General features: G+C 46.0%; 1 protein-coding gene across 1 annotated transcript in view; it reads left to right on the forward strand.

Annotated features, from left to right (window-relative positions):
• The window catches only part of LOC138852126 (uncharacterized), a gene marked incomplete at its 5' end in the record, with an annotated part of 25237 nt that extends 9659 nt beyond the window's left edge, over positions 1 to 15578 (forward strand). The window contains 2 exons of the mRNA XM_070081800.1: positions 12767 to 12977; positions 15373 to 15578. Of these exons, the coding sequence (XP_069937901.1) occupies positions 12767 to 12977; positions 15373 to 15578 (417 nt within the window). The remainder of the gene's footprint in view (positions 1 to 12766; positions 12978 to 15372) is intronic.
• Positions 15579 to 16562: the final 984 nt, after the last annotated feature.

Here is a 16562-nt window from a genome sequence, read left to right on the forward strand (position 1 = left end):
TACTACTGTTGCTACCATTGCTACTACTGTTGCTGCCATTGCTGCTACTGTTGCTACCATTGCTACTACTGTTGCTACCATTGCTACTACTGTTGCTACCATTGCTGCTACTGTTGCTACCATTGCTACTACTGTTGCTATTACTACTTTCGCTATTATTTCTAGTCTAGCTCTGTATACCCATTGTGGTTTACTGCCAGGGAGGGTAGGAGTGTAGACAGTAGTAGATTTAGGAGTTTAGACAGAGGTAGGAGTGTAGACAGTAGTAGTTCTAGGAGTTTAGACAGAGGCAGGAGTGTAGACAGTAGTAGATTTAGGAGTTTAGACAGAGGTAGGAGTGTAGACAGTAGTAGATTTAGGAGTTTAGACAGAGGTAGGAGTGTAGACAGTAGTAGATTTAGGAGTTTAGACAGAGGTAGGAGTGTAGACAGTAGTAGATTTAGGAGTTTAGACAGAGGTAGGAGTGTAGACAGTAGTAGATTTAGGAGTTTAGACAGAGGTAGGAGTGTAGACAGTAGTAGATTTAGGAGTTTAGACAGAGGCAGGAGTGTAGACAGTAGTAGATTTAGGAGTTTAGACAGAGGTAGGAGTGTAGACAGTAGTAGATTTAGGAGTTTAGTCAGAGGTAGGAGTGTAGACAGTAGTAGATTTAGGAGTTTAGACAGAGGCAGGAGTGTAGACAGTAGTAGATTTAGGAGTTTAGTCAGAGGTAGGAGTGTAGACAGTAGTAGTTCTAGGAGTTTAGACAGAGGCTGGAGTGTAGACAGTAGTAGTTCTAGGAGTTTAGACAGAGGCAGGAGTGTAGACAGTAGTAGTTCTAGGAGTTTAGACAGAGGCAGGAGTGTAGACAGTAGTAGATTTAGGAGTTTAGACAGAGGCTGGAGTGTAGACAGTAGTAGTTCTAGGAGTTTAGACAGAGGTAGGAGTGTAGACAGTAGTAGATTTAGGAGTTTAGTCAGAGGTAGGAGTGTAGACAGTAGTAGATTTAGGAGTTTAGACAGAGGTAGGAATGTAGACAGTAGTAGATTTAGGAGTTTAGAGGCTGGAGTGTAGACAGTAGTAGTTCTAGGAGTTTAGACAGAGGCAGGAGTGTAGACAGTAGTAGTTCTAGGAGTTTAGACAGAGGCAGGAGTGTATACAGTAGTAGATTTAGGAGTTTAGACAGAGGCTGGAGTGTAGACAGTAGTAGTTCTAGGAGTTTAGACAGAGGCAGGAGTGTAGACAGTAGTAGTTCTAGGAGTTTAGACAGAGGTAGGAGTGTAGACAGTAGTAGATTTAGGAGTTTAGACAGAGGCTGGAGTGTAGACAGTAGTAGTTCTAGGAGTTTAGACAGAGGTAGGAGTGTAGACAGTAGTAGTTCTAGGAGTTTAGACAGAGGCAGGAGTGTAGACAGTAGTAGTTCTAGGAGTTTAGACAGAGGTAGGAGTGTAGACAGTAGTAGATTTAGGAGTTTAGACAGAGGCAGGAGTGTAGACAGTAGTAGATTTAGGAGTTTAGTCAGAGGTAGGAGTGTAGACAGTAGTAGTTCTAGGAGTTTAGACAGAGGTAGGAGTGTAGACAGTAGTAGTTCTAGGAGTTTAGACAGAGGTAGGAGTGTAGACAGTAGTAGATTTAGGAGTTTAGACAGAGGCAGGAGTGTAGACAGTAGTAGTTCTAGGAGTTTAGACAGAGGCAGGAGTGTAGACAGTAGTAGTTCTAGGAGTTTAGACAGAGGCAGGAGTGTAGACAGTAGTAGTTCTAGGAGTTTAGACAGAGGTAGGAGTGTAGACAGTAGTAGTTCTAGGAGTTTAGACAGAGGCAGGAGTGTAGACAGTAGTAGATTTAGGAGTTTAGACAGAGGCAGGAGTGTAGACAGTAGTAGATTTAGGAGTTTAGACAGAGGCAGGAGTGTAGACAGTAGTAGATTTAGGAGTTTAGACAGAGGTAGGAGTGTAGACAGTAGTAGATTTAGGAGTTTAGACAGAGGTAGGAGTGTAGACAGTAGTAGATTTAGGAGTTTAGACAGAGGCAGGAGTGTAGACAGTAGTAGATTTAGGAGTTTAGACAGAGGTAGGAGTGTAGACAGTAGTAGATTTAGGAGTTTAGACAGAGGCAGGAGTGTAGACAGTAGTAGATTTAGGAGTTTAGACAGAGGCAGGAGTGTAGACAGTAGTAGATTTAGGAGTTTAGACAGAGGTAGGAGTGTAGACAGTAGTAGATTTAGGAGTTTAGACAGAGGCAGGAGTGTAGACAGTAGTAGTTCTAGGAGTTTAGACAGAGGCAGGAGTGTAGACAGTAGTAGATTTAGGAGTTTAGACAGAGGCTGGAGTGTAGACAGTAGTAGTTCTAGGAGTTTAGACAGAGGTAGGAGTGTAGACAGTAGTAGATTTAGGAGTTTAGACAGAGGCTGGAGTGTAGACAGTAGTAGATTTAGGAGTTTAGACAGAGGTAGGAGTGTAGACAAGAGTAGAGGCAGGAATGCAGACAATATAGGAAGTAGGTGTGGCACCTCACTGGAAAGAAAGAAAGAACAAGAGAGAAAGGGAGACACCATGAGAGAAAGCTGCTAGGAAAGGATTAAGAAAGGTAACTATGCAAATTTGCCACAACACAAGGGAGGGAAGTGTGTAAATCAAGGCGTTTATATACACAATCCTGGGGCAGTGTCAGCAGCCCCTGCTGACACTGCCAGCAGCCCCTGCTGACACTGCCGGCAGCCCCTGCTGACACTGCCAGCAGCCCCTGCTGACACTGCCAGCAGCCCCTGCTGACACTGCCAGCAGCCCCTGCTGACACTGCCAGCAGCCCCTGCTGACACTGCCAGCAGCCCATGCTGACACTGCCAGCAGCCCCTGCTGACACTGCCGGCAGCCCATGCTGACACGGCCAGCACCCCCTGCTGACACTGCCGGCAGCCCCTGCTGACACTGCCAGCAGCCCATGCTGACACTGCCAGCAGCCCCTGCTGACACTGCCAGCAGCCCATGCTGACACTGCCAGCACCCCCTGCTGACACTGCCGGCAGCCCCTGCTGACACTGCCAGCAGCCCATGCTGACACTGCCAGCAGCCCCTGCTGACACTGCCGGCAGCCCATGCTTAGAAGGGGCACCAACAGTTTGATAAACTGATGGAAAGGGCTTCAGGAGGGTGTGGTCAAAACGTGCTTCTGCTGAGGCTAGTGGAAACGTTGATTTAGAATAGTTTCGCTGTGTAGAGCTTTATCAAGTAATGCTTCACTCTGTGTAGAGCTTTATCAAGTAATGCTTCACTCTGTGTAGAGCTTTATCAAGTAATGCTTCACTCTGTGTAGAGCTTTATCAAGTAATGCTTCACTCTGTGTAGAGCTTTATCAAGTAATGCTTCACTCTGTGTAGAGCTTTATCAAGTAATGCTTCACTCTGTGTAGAGCTTTATCAAGTAATCGACGGTCAAGACTTGATAAAGCTCTGCACAGAGTGAAACAAGATAAAGCTCTACAAAGTGAAACAAGATAAAGCTCTACAAAGTGAAACAAGATAAAGCTCTACAGAATGAAACAAGATAAAGCTCTACACAGAGTAAAACAAGATAAAGCTCTACACAGAGTGAAACAAGATAAAGCTCTACACAGAGTGAAACAAGATAAAGCTCTACACAGAGTGAAACAAGATAAAGCCCTACGCAGAGTGAAACAAGATAAAGCCCTACACAGAGTGAAACAAGATAAAGCCCTACGCAGAGTGAAACAAGATAAAGCCCTACACAGAGTGAAACAAGATAAAGCCCTACGCAGAGTGAAACAAGATAAAGCCCTACGCAGAGTGAAACAAGATAAAGCCCTACGCAGAGTGAAACAAGATAAAGCCCTACACAGAGTGAAACAAGATAAAGCCCTACGCAGAGTGAAACAAGATAAAGCCCTACGCAGAGTGAAACAAGATAAAGCTCTACACAGAGTGAAACAAGATAAAGCTCTACACAGTGAAACAAGATAAAGCTCTACACAGAGTGAAACAAGATAAAGCTCTACACAGAGTGAAACAAGATAAAGCTCTACACAGAGTGAAACAAGATAAAGCTCTACACAGAGTGAAACAAGATAAAGCTCTACACAGAGTGAAACAAGATAAAGCTCTACACAGAGTGAAACAAGGTAAAGCTCTACACAGAGTGAAACAAGATAAAGCTCTACACAGAGTGAAACAAGATAAAGCTCTACACAGTAAAACAAGGTAAAGCTCTACACAGAGTGAAACGATAAAGCTCTACACAGTGAAACAAGATAAAGCCCTACGCAGAGTGAAACAAGATAAAGCCCTACGCAGGGTGAAACAAGATAAAGCCCTACGCAGAGTGAAACAAGATAAAGCCCTACGCAGGGTGAAACAAGATAAAGCCCTACGCAGAGTGAAACAAGATAAAGCCCTACGCAGAGTGAAACAAGATAAAGCCCTACGCAGAGTGAAACAAGATAAAGCTCTACACAGAGTGAAACAAGATAAAGCTCTACACAGAGTGAAACAAGATAAAGCTCTACACAGAGTGAAGCAAGGTAAAGCTCTACACAGAGTGAAACAAGATAAAGCTCTACACAGTGAAACAAGATAAAGCTCTACACAGAGTGAAACAAGGTAAAGCTCTACACAGAGTGAAACGATAAAGCTCTACACAGTGAAACAAGATAAAGCTCTACACAGAGTGAAAGAAGATAAAGCCCTACACAGAGTGAAACAAGATAAAGCCCTACACAGTGAAACAAGATAAAGCCCTACACAGTGAAACAAGATAAAGCCCTACACAGTGAAACAAGGTAAAGCCCTGCGCAGAGTGAAAGAAGATAAAACCCTACACAGAGTGAAACAAGGTAAAGCCCTACGCAGAGTGAAACAAGATAAAGCCCTACACAGAGTGAAGCAAGGTAAAGCTCTACACAGAGTGAAACAAGATAAAGCTCTACACAGAGTGAAACAAGATAAAGCTCTACACAGAGTGAAACAAGGTAAAACTCTACACAGAGTGAAACAAGATAAAGCTCTACACAGAGTGAAACAAGATAAAGCTCTACACAGAGTGAAACAAGATAAAGCTCTACACAGTGTGAAACAAGATAAAGCTCTACACAAGATAAAACTCTACACAGAGTGAAACAAGATAAAGCTCTACACAGAGTGAAACAAGATAAAGCTCTACACAGAGTGAAACAAGATAAAGCTCTACACAGAGTGAAACAAGATAAAGCTCTACACAGAGTGAAACAAGATAAAGCTCTACACAGTGAAACAAGATAAAGCTCTACACAGAGTGAAACAAGATAAAGCTCTACACAGTGAAACAAGGTAAAGCTCTACACAGTGAAACAAGATAAAGCTCTACACAGAGTGAAACAAGATAAAGCTCTACACAGAGTGAAACAAGATAAAGCTCTACACAGAGTGAAACAAGGTAAAGCTCTACACAGTGAAACAAGATAAAGCTCTACACAGAGTGAAACAAGGTAAAGCTCTACACAGAGTGAAACAAGATAAAGCTCTACACAGAGTGAAACAAGGTAAAGCTCTACACAGAGTGAAACAAGGTAAAGCTCTACACAGAGTGAAACAAGGTAAAGCTCTACACAAAGTGAAACAAGGTAAAGCTCTTCACAGTGAAACAAGGTAAAGCTCTACACAGAGTGAAACAAGGTAAAGCTCTACACAGAGTGAAACAAGGTAAAGCTCTACACAGTGAAACAAGGTAAAGCTCTACACAGAGTGAAACAAGATAAAGCTCTACACAGAGTGAAACAAGGTAAAGCTCTACACAGTGAAACAAGGTAAAGCTCTACACAGTGAAACAAGGTAAAGCTCTACACAGAGTGAAACAAGGTAAAGCTCTACACAGTAAAACAAGGTAAAGCTCTACACAGAGTGAAACAAGGTAAAGCTCTACACAGTGAAACAAGGTAAAGCTCTACACAGTAAAACAAGGTAAAGCTCTACACAGAGTGAAACAAGGTAAAGCTCTACACAGTGAAACAAGGTAAAGCTCTACACAGTAAAACAAGGTAAAGCTCTACACAGAGTGAAACAAGGTAAAGCTCTACACAGAGTGAAACAAGGTAAAGCTCTACACAGTGAAACAAGATAAAGCTCTAAACGACTTCTTCACGACTTCAGAATTATTTATAGATGAGAAAAATTATTAAATTGAAATGTTTTAAGATTATCAAATAGGTAGCTAGAGGGAGGCGAGGAGGACTGCCTATACAGACGATGTCATCAGTTCATCACCCTTGAAGTGGTAGCTTTGAGGTGGTCAGTCCCTCAGCCTGGAGAAGAGTTCCACCCATGGTCTGGAACTAAGGTGTAATGAACACTTGTCAGTGTTCTGTTATGACCCACAAAGAGGCAGAATCTCAGGAGAGGAATTATTTTGTATATTTCTACCCCTCGGTTAGGTTAGGTTAGGTAAGGTTAGGTTAGGTTAGGTTAGGTAAGGTAAGGTTAGGTTAGGTTAGGTTAGGTTAGGTAAGGTTAGGTTAGGTTAGGTTAGGTAAGGTAAGGTTAGGTTAGGTTAGGTAAGGTTAGGTTAGGTAAGGTTAGGTTAGGTTAGGTAAGGTTAGGTTAGGTAAGGTTAGGTTAGGTTAGGTTAGGTAAGGTTAGGTTAGGTAAGGTTAGGTTAGGTTAGGGAAGGTAATTTTTGTCAGGAAACAGGACAAGTATTTCCTGACGCGGGTCTTAGTCATATGATGACGAGCATCTGGAGCTTTTGGTCATCTGACCGAGGCCTTCCACTGGCTTACCCCTCCACCCCTTTAAAAATTATGTTCGATTATTTTTTGGGTAGGGCAGGATATGTTAGACGCAGCTCAGCATCAAGGTCTTACTCTGTGAAGTTCTTCAGGTGTAGCCATGAAGTGTACTAAATCAATCTCTACGCCCAGGTCTCTGTAAAATGTATCTCGGCAAATATTTGACCAACATTCACTGGTTTAAAGTCGTACGAGTTATGTGAAGGAGAGAGAGAGAGAGAGAGAGAGGGAGGGAGGAAGCTGAATAAGAAGAGAGGTACGGAGATCTAGCCAGCATTCTCTTCACCTTCATGCTTCTCCACATCCTTCCCTGCCTCACTTCCCTCCCGCACTTCCCCCCTCCCTCCGACATATTAAATCCTTGTCCTCCTCTTTCCATTTAAGATCCTGCACAGACTCATAATGCAGTCTTCAAATATCTTTCATCTGAGCCTTCATGGTACACTTACCACTTTCACCTGAGGCTCACTTAAGAACCATGGCACACTTACCACTTTCACCTGAGGCTCACTTAAGAACCATGGCACACTTACCACTTTCACCTGAGGCTCACTTAAGAACCATGGCACACTTACCACTTTCACCTGAGGCTCACTTAAGAACCATGGCACACTTACCACTTTCACCTGAGGCTCACTTAAGAACCATGGCACACTTACCACTTTCACCTGAGGCTCACTTAAGAACCATGGCACACTTACCACTTTCACCTGAGGCTCACTTAAGAACCATGGCACACTTACCACTTTGACGTGAGGCTCACTTAAGAACCATGGCACACTTACCACTTTGACGTGAGGCTCATTTAAGAACCATGGCACACTTATCACTTTGACGTGAGGCTCACTTAAGAACCATGGCACACTTACCACTTTGACGTGAGGCTCACTTAAGAACCATGGCACACTTACCACTTTGACGTAAGGCTCACTTAAGAACCATGGCACACTTACCACTTTGACGTGAGGCTCACTTAAGAACCATGGCACACTTACCACTTTGACGTGAGGCTCACTTAAGAACCATGGCACACTTACCACTTTGACGTGAGGCTCACTTAAGAACCATGGCACACTTACCACTTTGACGTGAGGCTCACTTAAGAACCATGGTACACTTACCACTTTGACGTAAGGCTCACTTAAGAACCATGGCACACTTACCACTTTGACGTGAGGCTCACTTAAGAACCATGGCACACTTACCACTTTCACCTGAGGCTCACTTAAGAACCATGGCACACTTACCACTTTCACCTGAGGCTCACTTAAGAACCATGGCACCTGACCGTGGTAAACTCACTTGTCATAACACCAGTGTCAGAGATTGTCATATGAAGTGGAGACCAGCTGCAAGGAGACCAGGACAGGGTGGAGACCAGCTGCAAGGAGACCAGGACAGGGTGGAGACCAGCTGCAAGGAGACCAGGACAGGGTGGAGACCAGCTGCAAGGAGACCAGGACAGGGTGGAGACCAGCTGCAAGGAGACCAGGACATGGTGGAGACCAGCTGCAAGGAGACCAGGACAGGGTGGAGACCAGCTGCAAGGAGACCAGGACAGGGTGGAGACCAGCTGCAAGGAGACCAGGACAGGGTGGAGACCAGCTGCAAGGAGACCAGGACAGGGTGGAGACCAGCTGCAAGGAGACCAGGACAGGGTGGAGACCAGCTGCAAGGAGACCAGGACAGGGTGGAGACCAGCTGCAAGGAGACCAGGACAGGGTGGAGACCAGCTGCAAGGAGACCAGGACAGGGTGAAGACCAGCTGCAAGGAGACCAGGACATGGTGGAGACCAGTTGCAAGGAGACCAGGACATGGTGGAGACCAGTTGCAAGGAGACCAGGAGGTACTGGAGTGCTCAGAGAGTGGCTAAGTCCAAGATAAAACCTAATGTCATGTAAATGAGAGAGGCTGGAGTAATGAGAAGGATCTGGGAGGATCCAGTATGACAAACATATCTCCCAGCTGCATATATATATATATATATATATATATATATATATATATATATATATATATATATATATATATAAACTGATCTCTGGCTGAAGGAGACTCGAACCTACGAACCTTGGAACAAGATACGCAGTGCTTTACCAATCTACCCACACTGGACCAATACGTTGGAGTCCAGCTTGAGCTAGACTTTGATCCAAGGCAGCCAGCTTTCAGGGAGAAGGCTTACAGCTTTTCATCTCATCCCCTGCATGCGTCAGCCTTACTAGAGATATTAACAATGCATTGCATTGTTAATATCTCTAATATATATATATGTCGTGCCGAATATGTAAAACTGGTCAATTAGCAAGAACTCATTTAAAATTAAGTCCTTTCTAAAATTTTCTCTTATACGTTTAAAGATATATTTTTTTCATTAATGTTAATGTAAAAAATTTTAATTTTGCTCCAAAAGAATCTTAGAAAACTTACCTAACCTTATTATAACAAGAACAATTTATTTTAGCCTAACCCAACTATATATATTTTAGATTTGTTTACAGTAATTTAATACTAAACAATCACAGTGAAATATATTTTTTTCGTTAGGTTCAGAATGATTTTGACGAAATTATTGCATACATAAATTTTCACTTGTCATATATGGCAAGATGAGCGTTGCTATTTAAGCCAAGATGGCAAGTTCTGCCTATTCGGCACGACATATATATATATATATATATATATATATATATATATATATATATATATATATATATATATATATATATATATATATATATATATATATATATATACACTTACACTAGTTTATCATCAGCTGTTAAGTAGTTAATTTATCCTGCTTATCAACTCCTATTTAACACAAATTACAATAATTTAACAGAAATTAAAGGTAATTCAGTTGTAATAACGAAATTAAAATCTTTAGTTTAATACTTAATAATATGATCCATCCCCAGTGGTGGTAGCACCACACTCCACCTAGCACCGCACTCCACCTAGCACCACACTCCACCTAGCACCACACTCCACCTAGCACCACACTCCACCTAGTACCACACTCCACCTAGCACCACACTCCACCTAGCACCACACTCCACCTAGCACCACACTCCACCTAGCACCGCACTCCACCTAGCACCGCACTCCACCTAGCACCACACTTCACCTAGCACCACACTCCACCTAGCACCACACTCCACCTAGCACCACACTCCACCTAGCACCACACTCCACCTAGCACCACACTCCACCTAGCACCACACTCCACCTAGCACCACACTCCACCTAGCACCGCACTTCACCTAGCACCACACTCCACCTAGCACCACACTCCACCTAGCACCGCACTTCACCTAGCACCACACTCCACCTAGCACCACACTCCACCTAGCACCGCACTTCACCTAGCACCACACTCCACCTAGCACCACACTCCACCTAGCACCGCACTTCACCTAGCACCACACTCCACCTAGCACCACACTACACCTAGCACCACACTCCACCTAGCACCGCACTTCACCTAGCACCACACTCCACCTAGCACCACACTCCACCTAGCACCACACTCCACCTAGCACCTCACTTCACCTAGCACCACACTCCACCTAGCACCACACTCCACCTAGCACCACACTTCACCTAGCACCACACTCCACCTAGCACCACACTCCACCTAGCACCACACTTCACCTAGCACCACACTCCACCTAGCACCACACTTCACCTAGCACCACACTCCACCTAGCACCACACTCCACCTAGCACCACACTCCACCTAGCACCACACTTCACCTAGAACCACACTCCACCTAGCACCACACTCCACCTAGCACCGCACTCCACCTAGCACCACACTCCACCTAGCACCACACTCCACCTAGCACCACACTCCACCTAGCACCACACTCCACCTAGCACCACACTCCACCTAGCACCACACTCCACCTAGCACCACACTCCACCTAGCACCACACTCCACCTAGCACCACACTCCACCTAGCACCACACTCCACCTAGCACCACACTCCACCTAGCACCACACTCCACCTAGCACCACACTCCACCTAGCACCACACTCCACCTAGCACCGCACTCCACCTAGCACCGCACTCCACCTAGCACCGCACTCCACCTAGCACCACACTCCACCTAGCACCACACTCCACCTAGCACCACACTCCACCTAGCACCACACTCCACCTAGCACCGCACTCCACCTAGCACCACACTCCACCTAGCACCACACTCCACCTAGCACCGCACTCCACCTAGCACCACACTCCACCTAGCACCGCACTCCACCTAGCACCACACTCCACCTAGCACCACACTTCACCTAGCACCACACTTCACCTAGCACCACACTCCACCTAGCACCACACTCCACCTAGCACCACACTCCACCTAGCACCACACTTCACCCAGCACCACACTCCACCTAGCACCACACTCCACCTAGCACCACACTTCACCTAGCACCACACTTCACCTAGCACCACACTTCACCTAGCACCACACTCCACCTAGCACCACACTCCACCTAGCACCACACTCCACCTAGCACCACACTTCACCTAGCACCACACTTCACCTAGCACCACACTTCACCTAGCACCACACTTCACCTAGCACCACACTTCACCTAGCACCACACTTCACCTAGCACCACACTTCACCTAGCACCACACTTCACCTAGCACCACACTTCACCTAGCACCACACTTCACCTAGCACCACACTTCACCTAGCACCACACTTCACCTAGCACCACACTTCACCTAGCACCACACTCCACCTAGCACCACACTCCACCTAGCACCACACTTCACCTAGCACCACACTCCACCTAGCACCACACTCCACCTAGCACCACACTCCACCTAGCACCACACTCCACCTAGCACCACACTCCACCTAGCACCACACTCCACCTAGCACCACACTTCACCTAGCACCACACTTCACCTAGCACCACACTTCACCTAGCACCACACTTCACCTAGCACCACACTTCACCTAGCACCACACTCCACCTAGCACCACACTTCACCTAGCACCACACTCCACCTAGCACCACACTCCACCTAGCACCACACTCCACCTAGCACCACACTTCACCTAGCACCACACTTCACCTAGCACCACACTTCACCTAGCACCACACTTCACCTAGCACCACACTTCACCTAGCACCACACTTCACCTAGCACCACACTCCACCTAGCACCACACTTCACCTAGCACCACACTTCACCTAGCACCACACTCCACCTAGCACCACACTCCACCTAGCACCACACTCCACCTAGCACCACACTCCACCTAGCACCACACTCCACCTAGCACCACACTCCACCTAGCACCACACTCCACCTAGCACCACACTCCACCTAGCACCACACTCCACCTAGCACCACACTTCACCTAGCACCACACTCCACCTAGCACCACACTCCACCTAGCACCACACTCCACCTAGCACCACACTCCCCTCTGAGGTGGTTAATGAGATGGTGTCGTAAGGTTCACTTTCCCTTCTTCCGTTACTGCTATACCAATTGTCTGGTTTTTTCACGACTCTCCCCTCAGTGGCATTACCTCCTTGTAATCAACAGTAATTAACCGGTTTTAATTGCATAATATTAATGACGGGGGAGGGGAGGTTGATGCTGAAGGAGTTCCATTCAGAGAAGTGGGGGCTGCTCTCCCCTTTTTTGGATCAGTTCCATTTGCATCCCAGTTTCCTGGTACTGCAAGATCTTACAAGCACAGTGCTTTCTCAGTCACACACACACACACACACACACACACACACACACACACACACACACACACACACACACACACACACACACAGATATATATATATATATATATATATATATATATATATATATATATATATATATATATATATATATATATATATACACACTTTCGCACATACACCCCTGACACCCTCTCGCACAACCCCTCTCTCTTGTAACTCACACACACTTGCCATAGCCCATGTCACACCCTCTCACACATTCCTCCCTCTCTCTCTAGGTGTCATGGATGCGGCATGAGGACCTACACATCTTGACGGTGGACAAGTACAAGTACAGCACGGACGGTCGTGTGGGCGTGGTGTACAACGAAGGTAAACACGAGTGGTCGTTGAAGATCCAGGGTGTGAGGGAAGAAGACTCCGGCAGGTACGAGTGTCAAGTCTCCACCAAGCCTGTACTCAGCTTTATCGTCAACCTGGAGGTGCTTGGTGAGTCCCTCCTCTCTCTCTCTCTCTCTCTCTCTCTCTCTCTCTCTCTCTCTCTCTCTCTGTACTCACCTGTATGTGGCTGCAGGGGTCCACAGCTCCTGGCCCCGTCTCTTTGCTGGTCGCTGCTAGGTCCACTCTCCATTGGCTCCGAGCCTTATCGTGTTGTCCTCACCTAGGTGAGGCTGTACAATACTGACAGGTATGTAAGACATATGTGCAACAGTTAAGGATCTTGAGTACGAAATGTTGGGCTTGCACTGTGGGCTTTATCAGTCGAATTCAGAGGTGGTAAATATTTTGACAGCAGATACTGCGGAGAGGTAAACATGTGATCAGTCCGTCAACGTTAATTTAGTCTGTTGTTCATCCCGGAGATGTGTTTACGTTAATAGTTGTGACATCGTTGAAAACTTGGAAGTTAAGCACATCTCCGGCCTGAGAGACTGACCACCTCAAACTGCTACTTCAAGGTAGATGTACCGATCACATCATCTTTACCTCTCCACTCATAAATAAAAAAAAGGCACAACACCGTGACTGGAACAATACGCACACAACCCGCACATAGGAGAGGGGAACTCACGACCACTGGTTCTGTCAAAATATTTGCCACCTCCGAATTCAACTGATGAAAACCACTGCATAAACACAACGTTTTAGCCTAAGGATAACTGCTGCATGTAGCTGCTAGAGTCCAGTCTCGGCTCCCTGCTACATTGTGTGTGTGTGTGTGTGAGGTTTTGTAAAGTCAAATACGTCCTGGACACATGATTCGCTGATAGTTGTGTCCTGGTGCTGGACATAGAACTTTGTTTTGTCGACAGGTCCATGTGACAGTAGGCATATCACTTAGGACTGAAACTAGATAGGCGGCTTGTTATAGACAGCATTCAGGTGGTTCGTAACAGCCATTAAGAGAGTAAAGCCATGACTGCTGTGAATCCCGGTGCTGTCGCCTTGCTAGCAGTTAAGCCATTTTTTCTATTCAGTTACCCTGATACCTGCTTTTAACAGATCCATTGAAAGCTAACCTGATTGTTTCATAGTTATTAGAAGTGAACCTGAAGGTGTTTAAAAGTTTAGTGTCAGTAGACGATAAAAGTAACTAGAGACTAGAGTCTGCTGGACCTCCGACAACCAGTTTCCGCAAGTAAATTACTGTGTTCTAGTAACTTAAGTGTCGCATCAATAAGGCACCGAACGTCCGCCTCAATATATACAAGCTCCTTTGAATGGCCGTGAGTATGGCCATAACGTAGTCGCTTGTATCGGCTGCTAATGTCCACACCGGACAGCAGTAATGGAATGTAAACAGCAGCGGCGAGGGAAGTCAAGTGTTTCTCTGAATGAACCTGCCACTGGTGGCAGCGGCGGTGGCATCCATGCCTCACACTTTGATTCTCAACCTTCAACTTTTTCCTTTGCTTGCCTTTAATCACTTTATTTTTGCTTGAAGAGTAGTGGATGGTAATTATTTTTCTTTCTTTCGTTTACACTTTATTTTTAGTCATAATGTTTGTGTTCTCTGTTTTGAACAAGTCAGTGGAACGTTTAATCCCAGGAGACTTCTGCTCTGTTTCCCCCATGTTTGTACAACTCCTTTATATTTACAATGCATATATTTCAGCAAATACTAAACTTGTATTTAAAGTTTATCCTTTCATTTGCATGTTACGTGTAATACTTTATTTGTAAGTGATGTATTATACTTTTTGCTTGTGTTCATTGATTCACTTATTTTCAGAAATTATTGCCCAGTATACTATATATGGGCGAGGATATTGGAACAGGAGTCTGAAAACAACAGGCTTCCAATCTGACACATTTCCACCTTTGCATCTGTTTTGCATCTGTTATCTAGTCCCAAGTTCTGTGAGAATTTGACTGTTGGTTAAAATATTGTCTCCGTAAACTAGAAAAAACAGAAGTAACTGTTAATTTAAAGATTTTTTTTTTTGGAGTCAGATTGGAAAAAATATCTCGCATAGAATGAGGAAATGAGGACAAACAAGGATATTCAGGAGGAAAAAGCATTTCTCACTCATTTCGGGGAAAGCATTCGTCACATGATGGGATATGCAAAACAACCACTGGGGAGAGTTGAATGATAGCTCTAGGCCTTTCGTGTTGCAATCACATCTTCAGGAGCTTGCAATATTGCATAAATTAGTAATAAGTCCAGGTAGATTCGTTCAAGGGAACGGCTCTAACTAGCACGACTCTAGCTCCTGAAGATGTGATTGCAACACCGAAGGCCTAGAGCTATTATTCAACTTCCCCCAGTGGTTGTTTTGCATCTTGCATCGCTACTCCTCGATTTTTGCATAACACCATTTAAAATAGATTGGCATTTCCTAGCAAATTCTATTTTTCGTTTACGTGGGCGTGTTTGAAGAGTCTCCGGTGACCACCAGTGTGCCCTTGGTGAAGCTGAGAGACGTCGGTACACCAGCTGATGCTCCACATGTAGAGAAGCAAGGTGACCTGCTAGCCAGACTTCTGCACTCGTTTAGCACGCCTGCACGACCTGCCTGTAGCCTGCCGGTCTACATGGATGGCCTGCCTGTAGCCTGCTGGTCTACATGCATGACCTGCCTGTAGCCTGTCGGTCTACATGTATGACCTGTCTGTAGCCTGCCGGTCTACATGTATGGCCTGCCTGTAGCCTGGTGGTCTACATGCATGGCCTGCCTGTAGGCTGATGGTCTACATGCATGGCCTGCCTGTAGCCTGCTGGTCTACATGCATGACCTGCCTGTAGCCTGATGGTCTACATGCATGACCTGCCTGTAGCCTGCCGGTCTACATGCATGACCTGCCTGTAGCCTGCTGGTCTACATGTATGGCCTGCCTGTAGCCTGCTGGTCTACATGCATGGCCTGCCTGTAGCCTGCTGGTCTACATGCATGGCCTGCCTGTAGCCTGCTGGTCTACATGTATGGCCTGCCTGTAGCCTGCTGGTCTACATGCATGACCTGCCTGTAGCCTGCTGGTCTACATGCATGACGTGCCTGTAGCCTGCTGGTCTCCATGCATGACCTGCCTGTAGCCTGCCGGTCTCCATGCATGACCTGCCTGTAGCCTGCCGGTCTACATGCATGACCTGCCTGTAGCCTGCCGGTCTACATGCATGACCTGCCTGTAGCCTGCCGGTCTACATGCATGACCTGCCTGTAGCCTGCCGGTCTACATGCATGACCTGCCTGTAGCCTGCCGGTCTACATGTATGACCTGCCTGTAGCCTGCCGGTCTACATGTATGGCCTGCCTGTAGCCTGCCGGTCTACATGTATGGCCTGCCTGTAGCCTGCCGGTCTACATGTATGACCTGCCTGTAACCTGCTGGTCTACATGTATGACCTGCCTGTAGCCTGCTGGTCTACATGCATGGCCTGCCTGTAGCCTGCCGGTCTACATGTATGGCCTGCCTGTAGCCTGCCGGTCTACATGTATGACCTGCCTGTAACCTGCTGGTCTACATGTATGACCTGCCTGTAGCCTGCCGGTCTACATGTATGACCTGCCTGTAACCTGCTGGTCTACATGTATGACCTGCCTGTAACCTGCTGGTCTACATGTATGACCT

Source organism: Cherax quadricarinatus, unplaced genomic scaffold, assembly GCF_038502225.1.
Source record: "Cherax quadricarinatus isolate ZL_2023a unplaced genomic scaffold, ASM3850222v1 Contig4261, whole genome shotgun sequence".
Lineage (NCBI taxonomy): Eukaryota > Metazoa > Arthropoda > Malacostraca > Decapoda > Parastacidae > Cherax > Cherax quadricarinatus.